The sequence below is a fragment of the Neovison vison genome, chromosome 10 (assembly GCF_020171115.1).
Source record: "Neovison vison isolate M4711 chromosome 10, ASM_NN_V1, whole genome shotgun sequence".
In the NCBI taxonomy this organism is placed as follows: domain Eukaryota; kingdom Metazoa; phylum Chordata; class Mammalia; order Carnivora; family Mustelidae; genus Neogale; species Neogale vison.
Window position 1 is genome coordinate 54,343,513 of NC_058100.1, and position 26,040 is coordinate 54,369,552.

The following is a 26,040-nucleotide window of genomic DNA, read 5'->3' on the forward strand; positions in this document are numbered from 1 at the left end:
TGGTTTATTTCACTTACTTACATTACTCGTCTCATTCTTGTGAGCATTTGTCTTTGTACACCTTGAGTTTGCAACCCCTGGTATACCTATATATGTCACAGAATTTAAAGAAACAATTCTGTGAAAGAGGCAGAAACTGGGCTGACTTTAAATAAACAATGTGGTTCGACAGAAAGAAAAAACAGCCCAAGCTAAGGCAGCAAGGGGGGAAAAGCACATGGTATATATAAAAATTAGAAGCCCTGCAAAATTTTACCTAGAAGGAGCAATCAGTAATTATAGAATCCAAGACGACACAGTATGGCAAAATGCTTTAGAATTAGATTCAAACCCCAGTTCTACTACTTAGTAGTGAAGTACCAAAGTTAAGATGCCCCAATTTTTGTTTCATTAGCTATTGAGCTACTTAGTCAACACTTCTGAGTTTAATGAAATATAATAGCACAGTCAGTACTGAACAGTTACTAATTCTCTTTCTAGACTTTTCTAAATCCACAGAGCCAGCAGGGAGTCAGAACTCTCTTTTTTCAGGCCAGGGTTATGTTTGCTTTTAAATCTCTATACATCAACTACTAAGAATAACCTTATTCAAACAAGAGGGGTCATGTTTTTAGATTAGGAGGAAGTGACATTATATAACATCAGAATTTTCAACATATTACATTAATGAATTTCATATACAGACGTCAATTTATATTTAGTAATTATATGTATGAACAGTTTTATTAAGAGACATTACACAGTAAGATATATCACAACATCAAGATTCATCTATGTTTAAAACCTTCTGAAATGGCAACTTAGTAAAGTGTTTAAAAATTCTCTACAATATGAAGAGCATTACATTATTTCAGTGGCTGCCCGGTGACAAAGTCTAACTCTTGTTCTTTGTAACAAAAAACCAAACTTATCAGCCTGTTACTATTTCTGAGAAGTTGAGTACTATTTTTTCAGTACTCAAGTTAAAAGATCTCTGGCCAGAAGACTAAAATGTTTGTTTTATAATTGCCCGCTGAACTATGATAGTTTGTTTCCAGATGGTGCCCTTCCTTCAACCTGCACACAGTCTCTCCTTGTTCAGAGCTATTCAACCTCCTGCTGATCCCACCACCCCCACCCCTATTTAAGGCTACAGAGAGGAAATCCTAAGGAGGAGATTTTCCCCCTTAGTCTCCAGCAATTTTTAGTGACGTAGTATGTGGGCTGAACTTGAGTTTACTGAGAAAGAGAGGGAATCACTATTCGAGGGTGCTGTATGTACGATCTGGGTCAGCTACAGCCGGTTACTGCACTTCTCCATGTGGCAGACAGAGTAAAGCCACAATGCTTTCTCTGCCGGATTAAAGACAGCCCACAGACCAGAACTGCCACTATACTACTTAAAATTACATAGGTGGCTTGTCAAGTTCAATTGATTAGTGTTGTAAGAAGAAAAAGAAGTTGCTTATTACAGCTTGGATTTGACGGTCCAAAGCAAAAATGCAATTGCCATTAAAGTCACAGAGGAACAAACTTCTACACTGATTTTTAAAAGCAAGAAAAAGAGCAGCAAGTTTCTGGGTCTGCTTTATCAACAGATGCATAAAGGTATTTTAATATTTATTTTTCTTTGACATTCTGTGTATGTTCAAAATTCTACATCTGTAGAAATTTCAAAATCTTTTATTAAACGAAGAATTTTAAAATATACTAACAATTTATTTTAGCTGAAAAACGGCTGGGTTTTTTTTGCACCTTTATGTTAAAAAACTGATCATTATGTACTTTGTGATGATTAATGCATGCTTTGAGGTTCAATTTAGTAATATTTGGTATATATGCTTATACAGTGCTACTACATTTTAGGTTTCAGAAAATGAGTGCTTTAGTAACACCAGAAAGAAATTTTAACAAGTAACAGATTCAATGTATAAAGTTTATAACACAGTGATTAAAAACAAAGGGATACAAACAAAAGAAAAGAGCTGTAAACATTAGTCTCTCTCTCCATGCAATTCCAGTGTGTGTGTGTGTGTGTGTGTGTGTGTGTGCTGGCAGGTCATGTATACTGTTAGAGATCTTAAAGTATAGCTATGAAACACAGCTAAAAAGATGTAAAATTAACTGAAAGGCTTTGCAACAATCCCTCCATTATAGTATAACCAAATATCAAGCAGAAATTTTGGAAACTCAAGAATTTTAAATAACTTTTCACGTTTATATGTAACAGTTATTTAACTTGGGTAACAGAAATTAAAATTGCTATACCTAGAATTACTTAAGAAAGCAAAGTTACTGATACATTAAAAAAAAAAAAACACCTAAAACTTTGCAGGTTAGAATTAAGGAAAAAAAGAAAATGTGACTTAACTATTAAGTAGTCAGCAGTAATAGAAAATAAGAACCCAGAAGACATAATTACTTAAACTGTATTAAGTACAATTACTTAAATACATGATCAAAAGACCAAAAATATATATATATATTAGATAGACATAATTTCGGTGACGCTTAGCAAGAAGTTTCTTTCAATATTCTACTTTCTTTCAATATTCTACTTTAATTGTATTATGAGAACTGTTAAAAATAAAATTACTAGTTAGCAAAATTACTAGTTTGCTTTAAACACCAAAGACACTTAAGGTTCTTTTTATGATCTGGGGATCCTCTGTTTTTCTAAAACTAAAGACATTAAATGGTAAGAAACTTCAATAAGCAAACAACTGTAAAGCTCAGATTTTTTCAACTTTACTTTCATGTCTTTTCCTTAAAGATTCATACTCTAAATCCTGAGAGGATCTCTGTTGAACATATTTTACAAGAAACTGATAAAATGTCCAAGCAATACTGCCATCTCTCTCTTTTCTGTTGCTGTTTGCTATGAAAGTGCAGAACCTCATTAAACCTCGGTTCTTACTGAAGCCTTAGGCAAACATCGAATCTGAAACCCCAAACACAAAGATAACTACTATCCCTTTCTTTAATATCTCCAGGGGATGAGACTGTTCTTAAGTCTTTTCCCAGAACATAATTCACAATCTAGAAATATCTAAAGCATCTTCAATGCTTCATAAATTTAAGTTCATTGCCTCATGCTGTTTTTAGTGCGTGACATAGCCAGTTAAATGCCTCTATGCATTTACCATCTGAAAGGAAGTAAATCCCGATTTTTATTTCTTCTCTCTACTAGCTGGCAGTGTAGCAACTATGAAGAGAAATAATACCAAGAAAATTAACTCAAAGCATGGACTTTTTTTCCCCGTTTTTTCCTAAAAACAACCAAGCAAAGGCATCGATTTAAACCTAAGTATACTGTAACTAATTTATAACATTCTCTTGGGACCTAGGAAAGTTTTAACATATACAGAAAGGTTTTATGAGGTAACACAGATTTATAGAACTTACACTTTTAAAACAGGACGTGGTGGGAAAATATTAAATAAGAGAATGTTTTCAGAAAATGTAACAGTAAATGTATTTTTAAACCAGTTCTCACTCATGACGTAGCTAGTCTACTACTTCAGAAATGTGTCTCCTTATTCTTCTTTGGGTGACAACGAAGTCACTACTTTTATAAGGTCAAAGGAATTATATTTATTTAAGAACAAATGTTTAGTTGCTTCCTTTAAATACTTAGGTCAGATTCTCTCATGGTACACGAGGATTTATCTTATGATTTAATCGTGCAGGAGCCCATGAAGAGCCAAGGCAGACCACAACAAAGGGAAGCTACTGCTATTTTAATTTCTCATCTTTGTTCTTTCATGACAACACTGACTTAAAGTCAAAATAACATTTCTTGGATTACAAGTTCTTAGTTGTCCTATACAAATCTGTGTCTGGTGGAATACAAGCTGTTCCAATCAGAATATTGTTTATGAAATTGTACTTGTTTTGAAGTTACATGACAGCTTCTGAATTTCCTTGTTTTGGTAGCTTATTTCATAGATTATTAAAAAAAAATAACTTTATAGTCCAAGAATTTCCATTCTATTATTAAAGTGAAATGAGTGAAAAAAAAAGTGAAATGAGTGAATCTGAGGACTAGTAAGTTAACTATGTAGGAGAAATACTGTACATTTTACTGTCCCAGTTTTAAAAATAAACCATATCTAAATCCCACAAATCTGCAAATATAAAGACCATATCTAAATCCCATGAATCTGCAAATACAACGAAAAATCTTTTATTGGTAACTCTAGTACAATAAAAGTCCTTTTCTTATAAAATAGAAGACCTTAAGGTCTAAATTTTCTCTTGACATCAGAGGCAAAAATATAAAAACAAAAAACTAAAAGTACTCATCCAAGTGCGCTTTTATCAGTAAGCAACAGACAGCCTCTGATACAAATACGGAATACTATTGTGCTCATTCCTCTGATCTCGGTTATGTTAGTGAGAGACAAATGATTTTCCACACTCCATCCACTCTGCTTTATTTTCATTATCCCTCCACTTTGAAAACACCATTTTCACTCCATTTGAAAACACCAAAGTAGACATGGTTTAAAAAGGAGCAGTCATCTTTGTGAAAGCAGTTGGAGTCCTTATTTCACAGATCGTAAGAACCTTCATTTTTGGGGGAGGGCTCCTAATCACAAGTTAGTTCTGTAGCTATCAAGTAACAGTAATACATACGGGGGGAAGGAATGACAGCAGAAGTCTGGGATTGAAAAACGATGCAAACAGCCTAACAAAAATGATTCACAAATATACCTTTTCATAAAAGGTGAATGGGTCCTTGTTAAGTAAGGGGTCCATGTAAAGACCTACAAACCAGAAAAAGACTGAAAAACAAGAAGCACAAAGTTGAGGCTCCTCTATAGTTACAGCATGACTACGATAAAATTCACAGGTCCGGAAAAGTTATGATAAGAACTGAATCCAATGTGAGTGCTAATTCTGGCTTCTCTGGGACTTTATTTCTTCGTAAAAAGTGTACACATTTATTTCACAGTGTTGTTGTGAATGCAAATAGTTAACAAGCATTAAGGGATTGTTTGCTCTCGGTGACAGAAAATAGGACAAAATATGTCACCATATGCTGTAGTGGTTAATGAAAAAGAGAAACATCAACTCTGGAGTCTTTTGCCTAGGTTCAGAATCTGGCTGCATCTCTCAGAAGCTGTGTGACACTCTGGGTAAGGTCCTTAATTTCTGGATGCCAGTCCTTCTGTGAAGATGAGGACTGTAATAATCTACTCAAAGGGCTGGAGTTATAAGTAATTTAACTATTACATGCAAAAGGGCTTAAAACAAGGTCAAAAGCCCAAGAAGTATGAACTATTGTTATTACTGCATTGCTATTATTAATTTTAGGCATAAACAATTTGGGACCTGACTTCTCAAATCAAAAAACAAGAACTTGGGTGGAAAGTGGGACAGAAGAGTTCTGCCTTCGTCTATCCACTGCCATCCTTCAAAAACTGCAGTTAGGCACCCAGTTTATGAGGGGGGGAAGGTGGGCCATGCGCTCCAGCAGCCTGCTTGTGCGGCTGAGGGAAGCGGCACGTCTCAGCCACTCTACTTACTACTACTACACCCGGGAGAGGTAACTCATGAAACAGTAAGCAGCTTCGGTTCTTGAGAGCGAGTACTGGTGTTTCTACAGAAACTGTCCTAGGAGGGACAAGTTGTTTCTCTGTCAGAGCAAAAATGAAACACTGCAAGCACATAAGCTGGCAATGCGTGCCACTGATAGCAATGTCAGCCAAGGAACCGGGGAACCTGAATCCTTGACCCGGTCCTAATGCTACCGATCTGCGTGGCCCGGGCTTTCAAAATGCACATGGGTGCACAGAGGTTCTCGAAGGCACCTTCCAACTCTTAACAATCATATTCAACTACAGAGAGTTTCTTTCCTTGGTAATGGTTTCAGTAAACTATTGAAATTTTACTAAAATACCGTTCAGTAGACTCTCTGTTATAAGAATTAAACTGCTTAAAAAAAGAAAGAATGAACCTGCTAAATCATATGTAAGCTTAGAGCATTTATATGATTATAGTTCAGAAAACACAATTACCCACAACAATGACTGTAAACATTCTCTCATTCTTTTTTTTTTTACATTCTCTCATTCTTAAACTTGTCACTAATCCCAAAAGGACAGGCTACAAAAACAAAAAACATAATGCCAAAACTTTCTGGTCCGAGATCTGTCTAAAAAATGTCTCTCTGACAGATAAAAAAGATACTTATAGAGGGCCAATTTAACTAAAACCACATAATAAAAATATAAAATAATAACTAATAAAGTCACCTGCTATTAACTTTAATATTAGTTAGGGAAGAGGGGCACCTAGGTGGCTCAGTCAGTTAAACATCTACCTTCAACTCAGGTCATGATCCCAGTGTCCTGGGATCAAGCCCCACATCGGGCTCCCTGCTTAGTAGGGACTGCTGCTCCTTCTGCCTCTCCCCCTGCTTCTACTCTCTTTTCTCTCAAATAAATAAATACAATCTAAAATAAATATATGAAAGTGTATTTAGTACTAGTTAGGGAAGAATGTTTTAATCAGTGCCTTACAAACACAGTGTATCATTTTCAGAGCCTTCAGACAGTAAGTAAACTTTCCAAAGGTAAGAAAAGTGTCTTATTAGGGTCTCAAAGCACCCAAGAACACTAACCCTATGCCTCTGCACACAGTGGGCACTGAACTGAGGAATAAAAAGCATTATAGTGAGGTGGTAGTTGGAGAGCTATTCTCTGAAACCCAAGTTTTAGACAAATGCAAACACATTATGATGTTGAATTTAACAAATTAATAACATTAATTTTGGCCCAGTTTAGTAACATCAATAGATACCCAGTTTTCCCCCATTTCTTTTTTTTTTTAAGTATTACTGACTTTTTAAAAGTAGGTTAAAATTGATTTTTACTTTTCCCCATCGGTTTATTTTTTTTACTTAAGAAAAGACATGAGCTTTAATGCAGTTTTCCAGTAACATATTTTGAATTCTAAAAAGAAGTAGTATATTTAACAATTTTTGATAAATTAGGAAGTGCACGCAATGTAATCCACACATGGCTGAGAATTCTGTTGGAGCACACTGGTTTTATTAGTTTTTGTTTATTTTTTTAATGGACCACCTCAAATATAAACAATTATTCTTAACCCCAATATAATACAACCAGCTAATAGCAGTATCATCTTGACTGCAAGATGACACATCCTGGGTTTTGCTCATGTTTATTATTCTACTTTATTTACTTACTTATGTTTTCATTGGTTTGTTTTTTAAAAGACTTCATACAACCTCATTTCAAAATGAAGGCTTTTTTCTGGACCCTAAGTGTGCTATTCTTCCTACTAATGGGCACTGGACACTGCAGAGGAGGAGAGTTCAAAATAAAAAAAACATCCCAGAAGAGATACCCTCGTGCCACAGATGGTAAAGAGGAAGTAAAGAAATGTGCATATACATTCCTGGTACCTGAACAAAAAATTACAGGGCCAATTTGTGTTAATACCAAAGGGCAAGATGCAAGTACCATTAAAGACATGATCACCAGGATGGACCTTGAAAACCTGAAGGACGTGCTCTCTAGGCAGAAGCGGGAGATAGACGTCCTGCAGTTGGTGGTGGATGTAGATGGAAACATTGTCAATGAGGTAAAGCTGCTGAGAAAAGAAAGCCGTAACATGAACTCACGTGTTACTCAACTCTATATGCAACTATTACACGAGATTATCCGTAAGAGGGATAATTCACTTGAACTTTCCCAGTTGGAAAATAAAATCCTCAATGTCACTACAGAAATGCTGAAGATGGCAACAAGGTACAGGGAACTAGAGGTAAAATACGCTTCCTTGACTGATCTCGTCAATAACCAGTCTGTGATGATCACTGCGTTGGAAGAACAGTGCTTGAACATATTTTCCCGACAAGACCCCCATGTGTCTCCTCCTCTTGTCCAGGTAGTGCCACAGCATATCCCTAACAGTCATCAGTACACTCCCGGACTGCTGGGAGGTAACGAGATACAGAGGGATCCAGGTTATCCCAGAGACTTAATGCCACCACCTGATCTGGGAACTTCTCCCACCAAAAGTCCCTTCAAGATACCACCAGTAACTTTCATCAATGAAGGTAAGTTACCTCTTACTGTTAAAAATGGAAGTATGAGATTAATATGTTTTATGGTTTATGAAACAAGGCACATAATAAGTCTTTATTCTTCATCTTGGTGATGTAATTATACATGAACATTTTTTGTTTTCTATTAATCAAGAATTGAACTTAATTAAATACATCTCTCAGCTCTGAGTCCAAGAGTTCCTAAAAACAGTGTATTCTGTGAGGAAAACTATTACCGTCCAACCAAATTCTTACTAAGTTACTAGCATTAAGACAGGAATGAGTCCACAATCCACTTCTAACCTCTACAACCATCCCATCAGCCTCCATCAGCTGCTGCTCTTCTCATTCTCCTCCTCTCCAAAAGAACATTTAAAAATTTGCTTTCACTCTCCGTAAGCCTGTAATTATACCTCCTCTGACACGTATCTCAGACACGCATCATCTACTGCTGTAGTGAGATGAAGTCTACCCAGTCCTAGTTTCCTCCTTCTTTCGTATCTTGAAAACATGTGCACAACACCCATGCCTTCTTGACTTCAGTCGTAAGAGGAAAAGGTATCCCTTCCAATTTCCAAGACTAAACAAACTACAACTTGTATCTTATACCCACATATGTAAAAGTAAGTTTTCACTAGGATAATAAAAAACCCTAGAACTGATCTTAATATCCATACCTCTATTTCTTAATTCCTTCTCTTCCTTCCTCCTTTCTTTCCTTCCTTGTTGATCACTGATTTAAGTGCCCAGAATACGAAGATAAATACTTTACCTTTGTTTCACTGCTAACTTTCTATATATTGTACCCCCACATCCATTTTCTAATAAAGCATTCTCCTGAATCTTTACAAATTGATTTGTTTCCTCAGAGTGGAAAGAAAAGCCCAAAGGCCCAAAACTAAAAAACAAATCATAGTTCATTCACTTATTGAAAAGGCAGCACATGAAACTGCACGCAGACTATGGGACATTTTTAGACCTTGAAAAGCAGCACACAGACTGGAAATACACACAGCATGAGCACCTCTCTGCATGAGCGGAACCATGGACCATCCACATCCCTGCTTTCTCAGGCATCCGCATCGTAATACGGACTCTTCCTACTTCCCTAGGTCCTTCATTTGCATCTTCTTCCTCTCCTACAGCTTAAGAAGTTTGCCTCAAGATTCCCTATTTTACAGGTCTCACACACCTTCATGGCTACAAGTATCACCACTGCTCAAATGCATCCTGCTTAGAGCTCTCCCTCCTGATTCTAACCAGTGCTGAATGTTTGCATCTGGATGCTCTACCATCACTGCACAAGGTGCTGCTTCCTCTCTGCCTTCTTCCAGCTTTCAAGTCTTAAGTAAAATAGTATCTTAAATGTTACACATTCCAGATTCAAACAAACATATCTCGATGGCTCTTTCCCCAAACTGCTAACTATGCCTTGAACACATTTTCTCTATCACATTAAATCAGGGTTGTTTGCATGTCTGTCTCCTACTAGACTGAAAGCTTCTGGAAGAGAGTGAACGGTTTCAAACATCTAGCCAGGATCAAGTTTTGGCACACTGCACTCAGCTTATTTCAAGCACTACAATAGATATTTGAGGAATGAGTGAATGAATAACTGAAGCTTAAAATAATCCTTTTCCCAGCCTAGCATTTTCCTTTTAGAAGTAATTATTATAGAGGTAATACATATTTATTGAAGAAAATCTAGAAAATACTAATAAGCTTTTCAAAAAGCTTCACTGAATATCCAAACAGTAATGAAAGTTAACACTTCCATAATAATCTTCAAGTCTTTCTTTTTTCCTCCTTGTTAACATGGTAATCACTATTCTTACAATTTTAAAAGACAACTTTGTTCTTTTTCTTTCCCTGTGGTTATACCCTTAGGATCAATCTTTGTTACTAAGATTGAAGGGTCATTTGATTTTTATTTTTTTACTGTGATTCATGCTGCTCCGTATTTCTGAATTTGCTCGGCTCATCCCTGTCACTTCCCTCCTGCCCCACACGTGTAGTCAACAGAATTCTATCCACGCTACTTTTCTTTCATGGACGTCTCCCCCAATCATTTATTTATTTTTAAGATTTTATTTATTTGAGAGAGAGCAGGCACGTGTGTGTGGACATCAGGTGGGGTGGGAGGGCAGGGGGAGAGGGAAAGGGAAACGGAGCAGCAGACTCTGCTGAGCAGCACCCTGGGATCATGACCTGAGCTTAAGGCAGACGCTTAACTAACTGAGCCACCCAGGTGCCCCTTGTCCTTCATTTCTATTCAGAGCCAGAATTCTAAAATCCAAGTTATTTACAGCAGCACCTGGAAGATGGAGACTTCTGGATTATTATAGCTGTGTAAACACTGGGATGGGGTGGGGTGGGTGGGCAACTGCTCTGTGCCCCAGTTTTCTCATCTATAAAAAAAGAGGGGATAATAATTGTACTTACTTCCAGAATTAACACTTGAGAAGTGCTCAGAATAGGACCTGGCACTCAAAATGTTAACTCTTATTAGGAATGGTAGAACAGTTTGTTGAGTAGTCTAGCTCCATTTTCCGTCTCCATCAGAATATATTCTGTATTGCCAACAGATCTATCTTCTTAAACTACCACTTTGATCACATCACACTTCTGCTCAGCAGTTCCCCATTACAGACAGAAAATGTGCATTTTGCTTAGCCTGGGTAAGAACAATATCCTCCTCAAATGAAACTTACTTCTTTAGCTTTTCTTCTACTAATTTCCTTCACAAAAACCATCTGCTTCAATAAAATGAATCAATTCATTGTCTTTGACATATTTACTACCATGCTTTCTGCCTATCAGATTATAAGGCTCAGACATAAGATATAGTAAAGTGAAGTAAGATAAAATAAAATAAAATAAAATAAAAGTAGCAATTCCTCCTTGAAGCCCTTGTTGACTTCTTCAGGCTTAAAGTGATTGTTCCTCCCCATGAATGTCTCTTTTCTCTGGAACATAAAATACATAAAACAGGGACGCCTGGGTGGCTCAGTCGGTTAAGCCACTGCCTTTGGCTCAGATCATGATCCCAGAGTCCTGGGATCAAGTCTCGCATCGGGCTCCTTGCTCAGGGGGGAGCTTGCTTCTCTCTCAGTCTCTGCCTCCCATTCTGCCTGCTTGTGCTCACTCTGTCTCTGACAAATAAATAAATAAAAATCTTAAACACACACGCGCACACACACACACACACACACATACACATTCCTCCTATTCCCTCTTGAATTATCAGTTATCTTCACGTGTATTTACAGCACTCAAATACACATTTAAGTAAAATGCCTTCCAACTATAATGTAAGTTCCTTCCTGGTAGACGGATACTGTATCTCATTTGCAGATGCTAAATAAATGTTGGTTTAACTTGTTATTACATTTTTCATAGAGCTTTGTAAAGTTGTCATTCCACAGACCTTCATGAAAGTATTTTAGTACATTCTACTGTACTGTATCCTTCAATTTATACTGTTCAAACTCTCAGTAACAACAGGTTACAATACCATTATGTTAGGTAAATGATGATCACTATTGATCTTTCAAAGGAAAGATGTATACAAAATGATCCACTGGGTATAGAAAGAAAAAAATATCTATTTTTAACTATCTTTTAAAAAGTATTTGTTCTGGGGTGCCTGGGTGGCTCAGTGAATTAAAGCCTCTGCCTTCGGCTCAGGTCGTGATCTCAGGGTCGTGGGATCGAGCCCCAAATCGGGCTCTCTGCTAGGTGGGAAGCTTGTCCCCCCCGCCCCCCGCCTGCCTCTCTGCCTACTTGTGATCTGTCTCTCTGTGTCAAATAAATAAATAAAAATCTTTTAAAAAAGAAAAGTATCTGTTTTGTTTAAGCTTTTAATGTATACTTCTCAGCATAGTAGTTTATTCATATAACATAAATAAACATAATTGAGTTTGTGGAATTTTTTTTTTTTTTTCAACTGATGGAATGTACAATTAGGTAGGTATGGAGATGACCAACATGGAGTATTTTCTGTGGGTTTTTAATCTTAAGTGGATGGTATCATCAGTTCTCAGAGAAATCATTATTCACATATTCATACACTGATACATTTAAAAAGGCTTATACAAAATGAGCTCTATCAGTTCTATATTTAATTATACATTGAGTTATAGTGCAGGAATAATCCTGTATTTCAGAATTAAATCCCATGCTAGGGATTCAGCACATCAAAAGTCCCATTAAACAGACTTTTGTTTTAATAAAACAATGGTGTTTATATTCCTATTTACCAATCCTTAATGTAAAAATTAAGGGAAGATATAACTTCTGTTATTCACTATTTACTTGTTGCTACAAGTAAATATTAACTTTTCACTTATTTTATTCTATAAATATTGGTCTTTATATTCAAGGACATAATGAGCTACACTCTAAGAATGGTTATTAGAACACTAGCAAACATAAAAAAGAAAAGTGCACAGAATTAAGAAAACCCGTTTCCTCCTCTGTTATTGACCTTGGGGTTAATAACAATTTGCCTGTCTGGATCTATTCTCTCATGTGTATAATGAGTTGGATAGACTGGACAACTCTAATATCACGTTTTAGTTCGAATATTCTATGATTCCTATCAAATATAAATTACTGTAACAATAATCAACAGACTTGCCCTTTTCTTTATATATAATGTGTAAAAATCTGTGTGCATATTCTAATCAGACTGGAAAATATGTCTGAGCTGTGTGGGTACTTGCACAAAAGGGGCAAAGATGGATGGTCCGCCTGTACATACGGATGCTCTGGCACCGAGAAGTTTGTATTACTGTACTCTGTGTGTGGGAACATGGTCTAGAAGTCTAAAGTCTCTAAAGGTATAATGTGTATGTATTATTTAAAAGTGTTTCAGCCAGTCACAGAAAGTCAAATACTGTATGATTCCACTAATACAACATACCTAGGGAAGTCAAATTCATACAGACAGAAAGCAGAATGGTGGTTGGTGAATGGAAAGTAGTTCAATGGACACAGGGTTTCAATTCTGCAAGATGAAAAGACTACTGGAGATTGGTTGTGCAACAAAGACAAGGTACTGATGCCATTGAACTGTACATTTCAAAATGATGAAGTTGGTAAACTTTGTTATATCTTATCATCATTTTTCTAAAAAGGTGTTTTAATGACAATTTTAAATTTTTCTTTTAAAAATGGTTATAAGAAAAATGCACCTCAAAAAAACTTACAATGAACTTTAAAGCAAGGGGTGCCTGGGTGACTCAGTCTCTTAAGTGTCTGCCTCCAGCTCAGGTCATGACCCCATGCTCCTGGGATCGAGTCCTGCACTGGGCTCCTTACTCAGTGGGGAACCTGCTTCTCCTTCTGCCTGCTTTGCCTGTCACTCCCTCTTCAGTGCGCGCTCTCTCTCTCCCTCCCTCTCTGACAAATAAATAAAATCTTATAAAACAAAACAAACTAAATAAATGAACTTAAAGCAAATAGTGTAATACTTTTGTTAGATTAAAAATAATTATCTCCAGACACATTACTCTCCCTCCAGCTTAAAAACAAAATATTTGAGAATTTAACTACACACCTGGCAAATTGCCATTAATAAAATCGTTAACTCTTACTGTTATTCAGTGGCTACATTTTGGGTTAGTCTTTTATAAAAAACAAAACACATTACTCTTTTACGAATGGTATATTTATAAAAATAAGTTTATTGCTTGTACACAGATGGACTTGAGAAAAGTTCCTGCACACTGTGTTAGGGCACAGATCTGAGTATCAGGACATCTGGATTTTGGCAAGACTTTTTTGTTGCGTCTTTTTAAAGACTCTTGTGATTAAATGAGGTGATGCATATAAACATGCTTGTGTATGGTCTGACCATCTATTCCATTTTTCTGTGCCCTTCCCTATATGTGCCTTGCTTTGCCATGTATGGGGATAGGAAAGGTAAGCTTTAAAAGCTATACATGCCCTCCTTAATACCAACCACCAGGCTCATGCAACCCCCACCCCCAACACCCTTCCAAAACCCTCAGTTTGTTTCTCAGAGTCCACAGTCTCTCATACTTCGTCTCCCCCTCTGATTTACCCCAATTCACTTTTCCTTTCCTTCTCCTAATGTCCTCCATGTTATTCCTTATGCTCCACAAATAAGTGAAACCATATGATAACTGACTTTCTCTGCTTGACTTAAAAATATGGGTTCTTAATGAAAAATACACCTTGGGAAATAATGTGGCATGACTGTTCAATATTTTTCTTTCTATGAATCAGATCTATTAACTGGAGTTTGTTAGTCCAATACAAACTTTTAATCATCAGATAAACTGAGGAAGAGAGACACTGGTCCTTCAAATTCAATGTACAGAATTCTAGTTTCCTGCCTTAAGAAGAGTCCAATTGTGTGTCAACAAAGATGAAGACTATTTCAAGATTACTCAATGCAAGGAAAAGGTTAATAAAACTCCTATTTTGAAAGAAAGGTACTTCCAGTCTATACCGTATGGTGCACCATTATGAATAAATTCCTGAAGCATGTCAATTAATTTATTCCTAATAATATGCAAACCTGCAAGTTAAATCTGACCTCTCAAAAACAAAGCTGTTGCTTTTCTACTAGTCATTTAAGAATTCCTATTAGGCAATGATTTTTATGGTAGAGAAAGAAAAAAACATTTAATATAAGAATGTCTTATGTTCTAACTCTAGGCAGAAAGTTAAGTAACATATTCAAAAGTAATGAAAAAATTTTTCTGTTAAGATCAACAATACACACTGGCTAAGACAGGTTAATGGTTTATTTATAAAAATGAGTATGAATAAATACTAAGTTCTGATAATTACTATCTTTACTGAGGAGAAAAAGTAGCTGAAAGTACTACTAATTTTTTTTTTTTACTTTTTTTTTTCCAATTTATTTATTTTCAGAAAAACAGTATTCATTATTTTTTTCACCACACCCAGTGCTCCATGCAAGCTGTGCCCTCTATAATACCCACCACCTGGTACCCCAACCTCCCACCCCCCCGCCACTGCAAACCCCTCAGATTGTTTTTCAGAGTCCATAGTCTCTCATGGTTCAAGTACTACTAATTTTATACACATGTTCTGGAAAAGGGTTTTTTTTCCCCTCAATATTTTATTTATTTATTTATTTGACAGAGAGTGAGAGAGAGAAATCACAAGTAGGCAGAGAGAGAGAGGGAGAAGCAAGCCTCCTGCTAAGCAGAGAGCCCAATGTGGGACTCGATCCCAGGACCCTGAGATCATGACCCAAGCCGAAGGCAGAGGCTTAATCTACTGAGCCACCCAGGTGCCCCTGGAAAAGGGTTTCAACTAAATTCTCCTAAGCCTTTTGATTATTTAAGTCTAATAGGCACCCAAATTGCAAACATGAAGGCCACCACAAACAAGTGGGTTGAAAAGTAAAGATCATTTTATTTTATTTTTTAAAAAATATTTTATTTATTTATTTGACAGGCAGAGATCACAAGTAGGCAGAGAGGCGGGGGAGGGGGGAGAGAGAGAGAGAGAAGAGAGATGAAAGCAGGCTCCCTGCTGAGCAGAGAGCCCGATGTGGGACTCGACCCCAGGATGCTGGGATCATGACCTGAGCTGAAGGCAGAGGCTTTAACCCACTGAGCCACCTCGGAGCCCCTAAAGATCATTTTAAATTTGCATAAAATGAAGTCTTATCAAAAGAAAGCAGGATTTAGGAAACCTAAAACTCTCCAATTTGGTTAAATATCCAAGGGCATTTTAAATAGCAGAGAAGAAACAAATACTATTTTACAAATACTTTGTAACACTCAAAAGCTTGATGTTTCTAAGTATTTTAAGCTATTCAAATAACCTAATGAAAGTCCAATGCTGAATATATCCTTAAATATAAAATGTAAAATTGTCAAAACTATAATTAAATTAGTGCAGAGCAAATATTTAGAAGAATAACATTCATAAAATAAACAATATAAAGGTGGTATTTATAAGAATAAGCAAATTTCTGAAATGAGAGATATTTATGTGAATTCCAACAAGACTACTTCATATGTGCATTAACTACAACAGAGTTTAAAATAAGAGCAATAGTCCTCAGATATCCTTGACTGTTCCGGAAGTGACAACTTAGAAAAAGTTTGACTACACTGAAGAATCAATTTCATCTCGACAGCCAACCTCAAGAGCTCCAAGTATCCCCCTTAGCTATTTACATCTAAGACGAACTAGACTTGTAACTCCTCTGTAACATCAAGCTCTCTTTGGATTCCATCCCTCAGCTCCGGTGACTCATGTGTGGCCGTGATTAGATTCCTTAACCCCACAGGCCTAACTCCTCTTCAATCTTCAAGATTCTGCTCACATATAAGTAGACTTTTATCTCTGTTAATCTGGGTTAGTTATTTCTGGCCAGTGTCCCATGTGCCCTACAGAACTCCATCAAAGTACCTATTATATTGTTAAGGAATTCTCTCTTTAGTTTCTATTTCCCCCATTTCCCACTTGACTCTACGGTTGTTTCTTTACCATCTGAGCCCAAAATTTTCTAGCCTATTGTTGATGGAGATAGACACATCTGGAAAAAATGCACAACTGAGGAAATTCTAGAAACCACGGTCGCTCCAGGAATCACTGAGTTCAGATGAGATCGGGCGCGTTCAGGGTGGTATGGCCGTAGACGGAATCACTGAGTTCAATAAATATTTGAGTGTATAAGTGGGCCAAGACAACCAAAAGATACAATCTTTGCCATGGAGAGTTGTATGAGTAAATAAATGAATATATTTCCATGCATTACACAAAGTTATCTAAGAATGGACCTGGAAATTAGACTTTACTTTTCCTTCTATTTCACTCCCACATATAAAATTAAAGTTTTATAAATTTCATCCTATCCGAACTACAACCTTCTACCCTTCTCTTATCTGACTACAATGTATGTTCTGTAATGTTTAGTAGCTCATATATGACTGGTAAAAAAGAAGGAGAATATCAGTAAAACAAAGAGGTCATACTGGCTCACTAGGTGTAAACAGCTGTTAATTTTGGTGCAGTATTTTACAGAACATAAAGGTTTTCAGGAATACACTATTTTCTACAATAGACATGACTATACATTCATCTTTGATTAGCCATATTTAAATTTATTAAATAAGCATATATTTATTAAAGGAGTTACTGCTGTGCGTTAGGGATAGCAACAAAGGACAAAAGAAGGCTACTAACAGTTGATGATGACTACTCTGTAAAGTGTTGTGTAAAAAGTTCTGAATACTTTGTCATTTAGATTCAGTAACTGATAAGGTAGATAATATAAAAATAATTCACACTGAATTTTAATGGAGTTATGATCTAACTTATGGCCAGTCTGATAAGCTCAAAAATGTTACTTTTATCATAGTCTTCCCTAGCTTAAGAACCTATTTATAAGCTTTTACAGGCTAACCAATATCTTCATGAATACAGACAGAAGCATAAATTCTCAACAAAATTTTAGTAAATCTGGCAACCTTTAAAAATAATAATACACTATGACCAAGTCAAGGTCATCCCAGAAATACAAGGTTTTAACATCAAAAAATAATCAACAGAATTTACCTATTAACAAACAAAAAAAGAAAACCCCGTTGTTTGAGTAGATAAATAAAAAGCTTCTGACAAAATCCAAAGCCCATCATGATAAAAACGCTTAAAAAACTAGGAACAGAAGGAACAAGAATTTTTGAAGTAGGTATTATAGCTTAAAGGATATGTTTGTAATGAATGAAAGCTTGGAGTAGAACTAAAAAAATTCAATACCTAAAAAAAATGCAACCCAAGAAAGACAGCATTAAGTCTTTACAGGTAGTTTCTCAAAATTTTTACTAGTATTATGTAGTGTTTTGTCACTGTATCATGAAAACTCTGAAACAGAAATATCAATAAAACATTAAAATGTGGGCTAGAGAAATAGATCATCACTTGATTTTGTCTGTGGTTTTCAATTTTCTTGTATTTAAAATGTGAAGGCGGGACCCCTGGGTGGCTCAGCAGGTTAAGCCTCTGCCTTTGGCCTAGGTCATGATCTCAGGGTTTGGGGATTGAGCCCCGCATTGGGCTCTGTGCTCAGCAGGGAGCCTGCTTCCTCCTCTCTCTCTCTGCCTACTTGTGATCTTTCTGTCAAATAAATAAATAAAATCTTTAAAACATGAAGGCAAGTTAATTCATTCATTCACTTAAAAAAAGACGGACAGAAAAAATGCAATCTTGCCATTTGCAATGACGTGGATGAACTAGAGTGTATTATGCTAAGTGAAATGAGTCAGTCAGAGAAAGACAATTTACTTATGATCTCACTGATACATGGAATTTAAGAAACAAGGCAAAGGATCACAGGGGAAGAGAAGAAAAAATGAAAGAAGATGAAACCAGAGACGAGACAGACCATGAGAGGCTGTTAATCTTAGGAAGCCAACGGAGGGTTGCTGGAGGGAAGGGGTGGGGGGAGGGGGCCAGGGAGGCCCCGAGGCAGTGAGTGGGTGACAGATGCTGGGGGGAGGGTATGTGTTGTGAGTGCTGGGTGTTGTGTAAGACTGATGAATCACAGACCTATACCCCTGAAACAAACAATACATTATACGTTAACTAAATTTCAATTGAAAAAAAAAAAAAGAAGACTGATTATCCGCCTATAGCTAAAACACTGATAATATGCACTCAGAAGAAAAACGAAAATAGTCACCATCCTCAAGGAGCAATCTAGAGGCAAGAGTTCAGTCTCTAAGAAACCCTTCTAATGATGCAATTATATAATTATTTATTTAATGAGATCAATCTTTCCCCAATTAGCCCCAAATGGATCCTGTATATATACACAGTATAGATAACACATTTCTTAAAATTTCAACAATCCTATTAGCATTATAGTGAGTCTTTTCTTGTATGAGCTTCACTTGACTAAACTCTATTTACACATAATTTTAAAAAATTGCACATGTCAAAATTCAAGTATTTCTACTAAAATATAAAGTTTGACAACTGGGTTTTCTATACTTTTTTGTGTTGTTCTAAAAGATCTGTGGGGTAATTCTTATTTCTGAATCACTTAATAGTCTTACCTGCTTATAAAAAAACAACTGATCAAAATATTGAAGAATGGTGCAACTAAAGACTGTTCAGTAAAACTTAGAAGCAAGTTTTAGGTCCAAAAAATGTGGAAATCACAAGTTCAAGTGTCAGCTCCTCTACAAAACATTTCACAAAATGTTTTATCATTTTAAAAGATATGAAGAACTCGGGGCGCCTGGGTGGCTCAGTGGGTTGAGCCGCTGCCTTCGGCTCAGGTCATGATCTCAGCGTCCTGGGATCGAGTCCCGCATCGGGCTCTCTGCTCAGCAGGGACAGAGAGCCCGCTTCCTCCTCTCTCTCTCTGCCTGCCTCTCTGCCTACTTGTAATCTCTCTCTGTCAAATAAATAAATAAAATCCTTAAAAAAAAAAAAAAGATATGAAGAACTTACTCATGTATTAAAAATTGGGAGGGAACCCATAAAACTACAAAATAACCCAAGAGCAAATGTAGGCGGCAGTTCAGAGCATGGACTCTGGGATTAGAAAGAAATGGGTTTACGTCTAGGGCTTATTACCTTCTAAGATACAGGACCTTAGACGAGTTAACTGTTGCATCTATAGCACATCTGTAAACGATCACAGGGTCACTGTGTAGACTAAATAAGAAAATTACTGTTCGTCATATAAATTGATACAACTCTTTAGAAAGGCATTTTGCCAACATTCCTGAAGTGTATTCTTATAGACTGTTGAATGAGAAAAAAGTTAACAGATTCTTTAAGTTTGGGGGAACTCTGGTTTATTTCAGGGCTTCTTAATCTTTCATATGTGAATGCACACTGTGGGTTTCCAAAAGGGTAATATAATACTTAGCAATAATAAAACTTATTTGACCATGGTTGGCCATTTTCACTCAGTACCTCAAGAGACTAGTGTGTTCCACAGAAACCAAATTTTGGAAACTGTAAACCAAGCACTATGAAGAGCTATAAAAGTGTTCACACCCTCTTGATCCAGTAGATCAATCCCACAGCATTTTTATAAGTAATTATTTGAAAAAAATTAAGCCAGTAAGATGACACTTTGTATAGTTTTATAATAGAAAAAAATCAGATGAAACCTCGATATCCAATGACAAAGGAATAAACAATGATGTATCAATGTTAAAAATTTATATTACAGGGGCGCCTGGGTGGCTCAGTGGGTTAAGCCGCTGCCTTCGGCTCAGGTCATGATCCCAGGGTCCTGGGATCGAGCCCCGCATCGGGCTCTCTGCTCAGCAGAGAGCCTGCTTCTTCCTCTCTCTCTGCCTGCTTGTGATCTCTCTCTGTCAAATAAATAAATAAAATCTTTAAAGAAAATTTATATTACAGCTACTAAAAGTGTCAGAATGACTGCAGTCCCACCGCAATTTCTGTTAAAAGACAGAATCCAACTTTCTATGTGTGTCAGAATGATGACAATATAAAAATGTTTTTCTATGGACAAACACTCACAAGAGCAGTGGAAAATGAAACAAGTTAATCTTCCATACAGTGGGACTGGGGTAATTCTTTTATTTGGTTTCTTAAACTTTTATGATGTTGTACATATAACGGACAAAAAGTGGTATCTTTATAAAGAAAGCTATAAAGGGAAGACTTTTGATTAAAAACTATCTCAAAATGGCTCTGTTCCTATTAAGTTTCCTGGTAATCAATGACATTTTCGTTATTAGGACCATTCAAAGACTGTCAGCATGCAAAAGAAGCTGGACATTCAGTCAGTGGGATTTATATGATTAAACCTGAAAACAGCAATGGACCAATACAGTTATGGTGTGAGAACAGTCTGGATCTTGGGGGTTGGACTGTTATTCAGAAAAGAACAGACGGCTCTGTCAACTTCTTCAGAAATTGGGAAAACTATAAGGTAAATCAGTGATTCCGATCCGGGATGTGGAACATAAGAGCTCTTACAGAAGTAACCATCTGTGCAAATAAATAATACAGTTTAAAAATAACTATCCACATATTTTTCATTATCTACTCTCCAGTTTTCAAGTCAAAATGAAAAGGTAAAAGGGAAACTGAAGTTATCCTTTAAACTGCCCGTTTTCAGTCTGGATGATTTATACATATATTTAATTCTTAGCAAAGACTACTGCTGATTCCATTTTCTAAAAAGACAACTGCTTTTTTGTTTATGACCACGTTATGATCAGCAACTGTATTTAAGCAATATGAACTACGGAACTTCAAAAAATGACCATTTCTTGAGGACTGATTACCTCCGATAACTGGCCCCTCATGTTGTAAACTGCTTATCCCAGAGGCTGGTGCTGCTGGGAAGTAACATACCTGACTGTCACACGGGACCAGAGCCGTGCAGCAGTCATTTTGGAAAAGTAAGCGACCAGTCCTTGTTAATAATTTTGATGTTTACATGCTAACTGTAGGAGTGGTATACACGCTCCAGTTCAAGGACGGCAGATGAGTGAGATTACATTTTCTACATGGTCAAATGTTCATTCAGAATTACGTAAATCATGTGATTACTCACTTTTAGGTGACATTTTACTGGCAGTTAATACTGAGACATTAATACATCCATGTTAAAAGTTATTTCTAAGCAAGTAACTAGGGGGAAAAAAGTCCTTAACACAATCTTCTTGAGAACACAGGTCGTGTTAAGATGAGGTTTACTGAGCCTTAGGCTGTGCTGTTTACCTACCGTGGTGAACGCTTATGGAAACAGAAGAGTTCCTTGATTTATTTTTTAAAAAGAGTCAACAACTTTTCCAAGGTGGAACTCTGAAGATTACTGCTATATCTTCTGATATTTAATTGTAACAGAGCTAAAGAAGACAATGTGCTTTAACAACAGAATATTATCATTTTTACTGAGAGATCATAAGATGTTAAATATCCTTTTTGTTTGACTAAAGAGGTGAGGGCGGACAGTTACAGATATACTCTTAGAAAGAAAACTTTGGCTCTTTGTGTATGAGAGAGATTAGGAATCCTTTTCAGAGATCTGGGTAGCTTATTAGTTGATGCTTTTAGTAGCCAGGAATAATTTTCATTCTCTTCTGGCTTTTTCTTATCTGTAAAGTTTGAAGCTAGCTGTTCAAATGAATAGACAAAGTAAGAGAGAGCAAAACAAAACAAAATGACTATGTGGGGCTTGTAAAAATCAGGAAATCTATTAAAAGGGAAGTTCACCTTACCACTTAAATGGTGAATATTTATCAAAGGTTTAAAACTTATCTGTAAAGAAGTTTACTATCTCTACACTTATTTATGTCCTCATGCTGTTTGTTTATTAACAGAAAGGGTTTGGAAACATTGATGGAGAATACTGGCTTGGACTGGAAAATATCTATATGCTTAGCAATCAAGATAATTATAAGCTGTTGATTGAATTAGAAGACTGGAGTGACAAGAAAGTCTATGCAGAATATAGCAGCTTTCGCCTGGAACCTGAAAGTGAATTCTTCAGATTGCGTCTGGGAACTTACCAGGGAAATGCAGGGGACTCCATGATGTGGCATAATGGTAAACAGTTCACCACACTGGACAGAGATAAAGATATGTATGCAGGTGAGTAAGAAAAACTGATGTGTATTTTTTGTAGAACGACTAACTTCTATATGCATTACAGGGAACCCTGCTATTAAAGTATATGGTACCAAAAATCTTTCCAGAAAGGTAATTTTGGACTCAATCACAGGTTACATAAGCTGCCAAAAGATTAGTTATCTCTTCTATAAGGCAAGCCCAAAGTGTGAATGAACTCTATGAAAAGCAAAGTTCTATCACTCCAACCAGGGGTTGAATAGAGCAAAAACTTAATTCACCTGGAAACAAAACAATGCCTGAAATCCAGAACTACTACTGACTAAACACCTACCACATGGCAGGCACGGTTGCAGGTGCTACGGATACAGCAATGAGGAAAGTTCTTGCCCCTGTAGAGCTTATTCTCCAGGAGACAAAATGATTTGTCAGGTGGTGACAAGTACCCTAATAAAAATAAAACCAGTGAGGGAACAGTAAGTGACGAGCAGCAGGGGGTAAAATGGGTGCTATTTTATACAGAGTGGCCGAGAAAGGTTACCTTGAGAAGGTAACATCTGAATAAAGACCTGAAGGGAGTGAAGGAGGGCAGCCATTTGGGGATATGGCTTTGATAAAGGCATTTCTTAGTACCTACACGGAAGGGAATAGTATGACTGCAACATGTGGCAGGACAGCAAAAAAGCTTTACTCAGTGGGGAAATTAATATTCTCTTTAAAATCAGTTAGGCAATCCAGACTTAACACTTAACACTACGGCACCTGGGTGGCTCATATTTGACTTTGGCTCAGGTCACGATCTCAGGGTTGTGGGACTGAGCCCTCATTGGGCTCCCTGCTTGAAAGAGAGCCTGCTTCCCACTCTGCACCTCTTCCCCTCCTGTTCGTGCAAGTGGAGACTCAAATAAATATATAAATAGATAGATAAAGTCTTTTTTAAAAAAGCTCTCAACATTAATTTTCATATACTTTTTCCTTTAAAAGAAAAAGATTTATCAGAGAGAGTGTGTACAAGCAGGGGGAGCAACAGGGAGAAGCAAGCTCCCCACTGTGCAAGAAGCAGGATGTGGGACTTGATCCCAGAACTCTGGGATCATGACCTGACCCAAAGGCAGATGCTTAACTGACTGAACCACCCAGGCTTTTGCCATTTTAACCCAGGTTTGTGGCCCCAATAAAGAGATATCCCTCCTGAAAACTGATCTACTTTTCAGCTGTATCTTGTATCCATGTATGCATGGAGGTCTCTACGTTAACCTATTTTACAATGGCAAAAGAGGAAAAAAGGGAGAGATGTAACCAAAGTACAGTATACACCATATTTATAGAAACACATCTGACCACTGGTAGGGCTACTCTCTTTTATATTATTTTGTGCTATTTTAAGAATTGAATTTTCCCAAATTTACTTTTAGCAACTCTGTATCTTTCCTTCCCAATCTCTCCCCTCTCCCTCTTTCTCTTTCACAAATGTTATTTTTGTTTTATTTACCCTGCTACCCCAAAATTAAATCACTTAATTTAAAAAAAGCATGTAGTAAACAAGCGAAGGGCAAGATGAAGGCAATTCAAGTGATATTTCAAGTAGCTGATACTTCAGGAGCAGTAACAGAATGAATGAAGAAACAACACCACAAAGATAAAAGGTAACTGAAATAAGTAAGAAAACTCAAATAGTCCCAAGGGTAGCTTAAGTTTTTGATGGTTTGCAGAGTACTGCACATAGAAGAAACCTTTACTTTGATATCTCTATTTTTTTCCTCAAAGGAAACTGTGCCCATTTTCATAAAGGAGGATGGTGGTACAATGCCTGTGCACATTCTAACCTAAATGGAGTATGGTACAGAGGAGGTCATTACAGAAGCAAGTACCAAGATGGAATTTTCTGGGCTGAATATCGAGGCGGGTCATACTCCTTGAGAGCAGTTCAGATGATGATCAAGCCTATTGACTGAAGAGAGACAGTCTCCAACTTAAACGACACAGAACTCTGTATTTTTCAGTTCCTAAAAATGTAAATGTTACATGTATATTGTTTTGCAAAATTCATTGCTACAGATATAGTTTTAAAAATGAATGTTATTGTAACTATAAAGGGGGACTTATGAATGTAATTTCATCTTTCCTCAATATACTGCAGAAGGTTATTTGTACCCATAACCCTATTTTAAAAACTGTATTGACTAAATACAGGTAAAGCTTGTTTTATAAAATGTAAATATTTGCCACAATGTATAACAAATCTTAGCTTTATTTTAAATCAAAACTGAATACATGTTCAAGAACAATTTATTTAAAAACTTTATGAGACTGCTCTAACTTCCAATAGAAAAATAATTTTAAGATTTCAAGCCAAGTAATACATTTTATTTATAAAATTACAGACAGGAAATTAGAGAAAACTCTAATTTTGCCAAAAGAAAATACATTTTGCATTGAATAAAAGTTATTTCAAACTCAATTTGTGCCTTTCACATGAAATGACTGGATCTGAATTCTTGACAACATACTATATGCTGATTTCCCAAAAGAATTAAGTGAACCACACTATTAAAATATATATTTTAAAACAAAAATAATGTATGCAATAGTCAATTTACAAAAATAGAAAGACAAATTATTTTTTTAGTATCATCTTCATATGATTTGTTGAACATCAAGATTTCCTGAAACACATTTGTGTTATTGTATCAGCAAAATACTGGTATTACAAAAATTTAATAAGCTAAAGGTTTTCATATCTGAATTATAACTATAAGCTTATTAATTTTCTTCCTCGCCCTACCCCCAAATCTGCTACTCCAAAGTTAGAAAGCTTGTAGAGCTTTATAAGCCATTACTGCATACGCATGGGTGGGACTAATAAAATTTCAAGGAACTGTTAGATATTTTCCCAATACTGAGATTCAATGGCTTCAGAGCAGAATCCACAGGGGTTTGGCTAGTCCAATTCGCTAATTCCATTTTATGGTGTGTGTGTGTGTGTGTGTGTGTATGTGTGTGTGTGTGTGTGTGAGAGAGATATTTATTCATCTTTGGATATAACAACTTTATTACTAATCTTCTGGAATAATTTCCTTCCAGAAACATGTTCATTGCTTACAGATGACCTTTCTTTATTTCATTCGTGAACTAAAAATTTAGAGAAATCTCATGACTTTTGTTCAAGCAAAAAGAAAACCCAATCAGAACTGAAGATGACCATTTAAACAATTCAAGCCAACCAACATGACCAGTATTTTTTCTGTCACATGTTAAAATTAAAATTCTGGTGAAAGAAGGTTAAGAGAACATCAAAACCTTATAGTATTTTTATTCTTTGTTTTACTTAATGGTCATCTTCAAATGGTTTTGAAGTCCCTCCTACCACCCCCAGAACAAAAACAAAAAATCTGGTGTAA

General features: G+C 36.4%; 2 protein-coding genes across 4 annotated transcripts in view; one reads left to right on the top strand and one right to left on the bottom strand.

The window, feature by feature from the left end:
- RALGPS2 (Ral GEF with PH domain and SH3 binding motif 2) overlaps nt 1–26,040 on the bottom strand; it is a 159,291-nt gene that overhangs the window by 41,471 nt on the left and 91,780 nt on the right. The gene's annotated exons all lie outside the window — the stretch shown is intronic.
- ANGPTL1 (angiopoietin like 1) lies at nt 1,240–24,947 on the top strand. The gene is made up of 5 exons (XM_044267337.1): nt 1,240–1,587; nt 7,226–8,071; nt 20,800–20,993; nt 22,393–22,663; nt 24,407–24,947. Exons 1-5 carry the CDS (start codon nt 1,578–1,580, stop codon nt 24,592–24,594), a joined length of 1,509 nt encoding a protein of 502 aa, XP_044123272.1. The 5' UTR covers nt 1,240–1,577; the 3' UTR covers nt 24,595–24,947.

Excerpts from the sequence above, each read along its gene's own strand:
- ANGPTL1 (XM_044267337.1), top strand. Across the intron at positions 8,072-20,799 it reads AGTAACTTTCATCAATGAAG|GACCATTCAAAGACTGTCAG; the intron begins GTAAGTTACCTC and ends TTTCGTTATTAG. Across the intron at positions 22,664-24,406 it reads AGATAAAGATATGTATGCAG|GAAACTGTGCCCATTTTCAT; the intron begins GTGAGTAAGAAA and ends TTTTCCTCAAAG.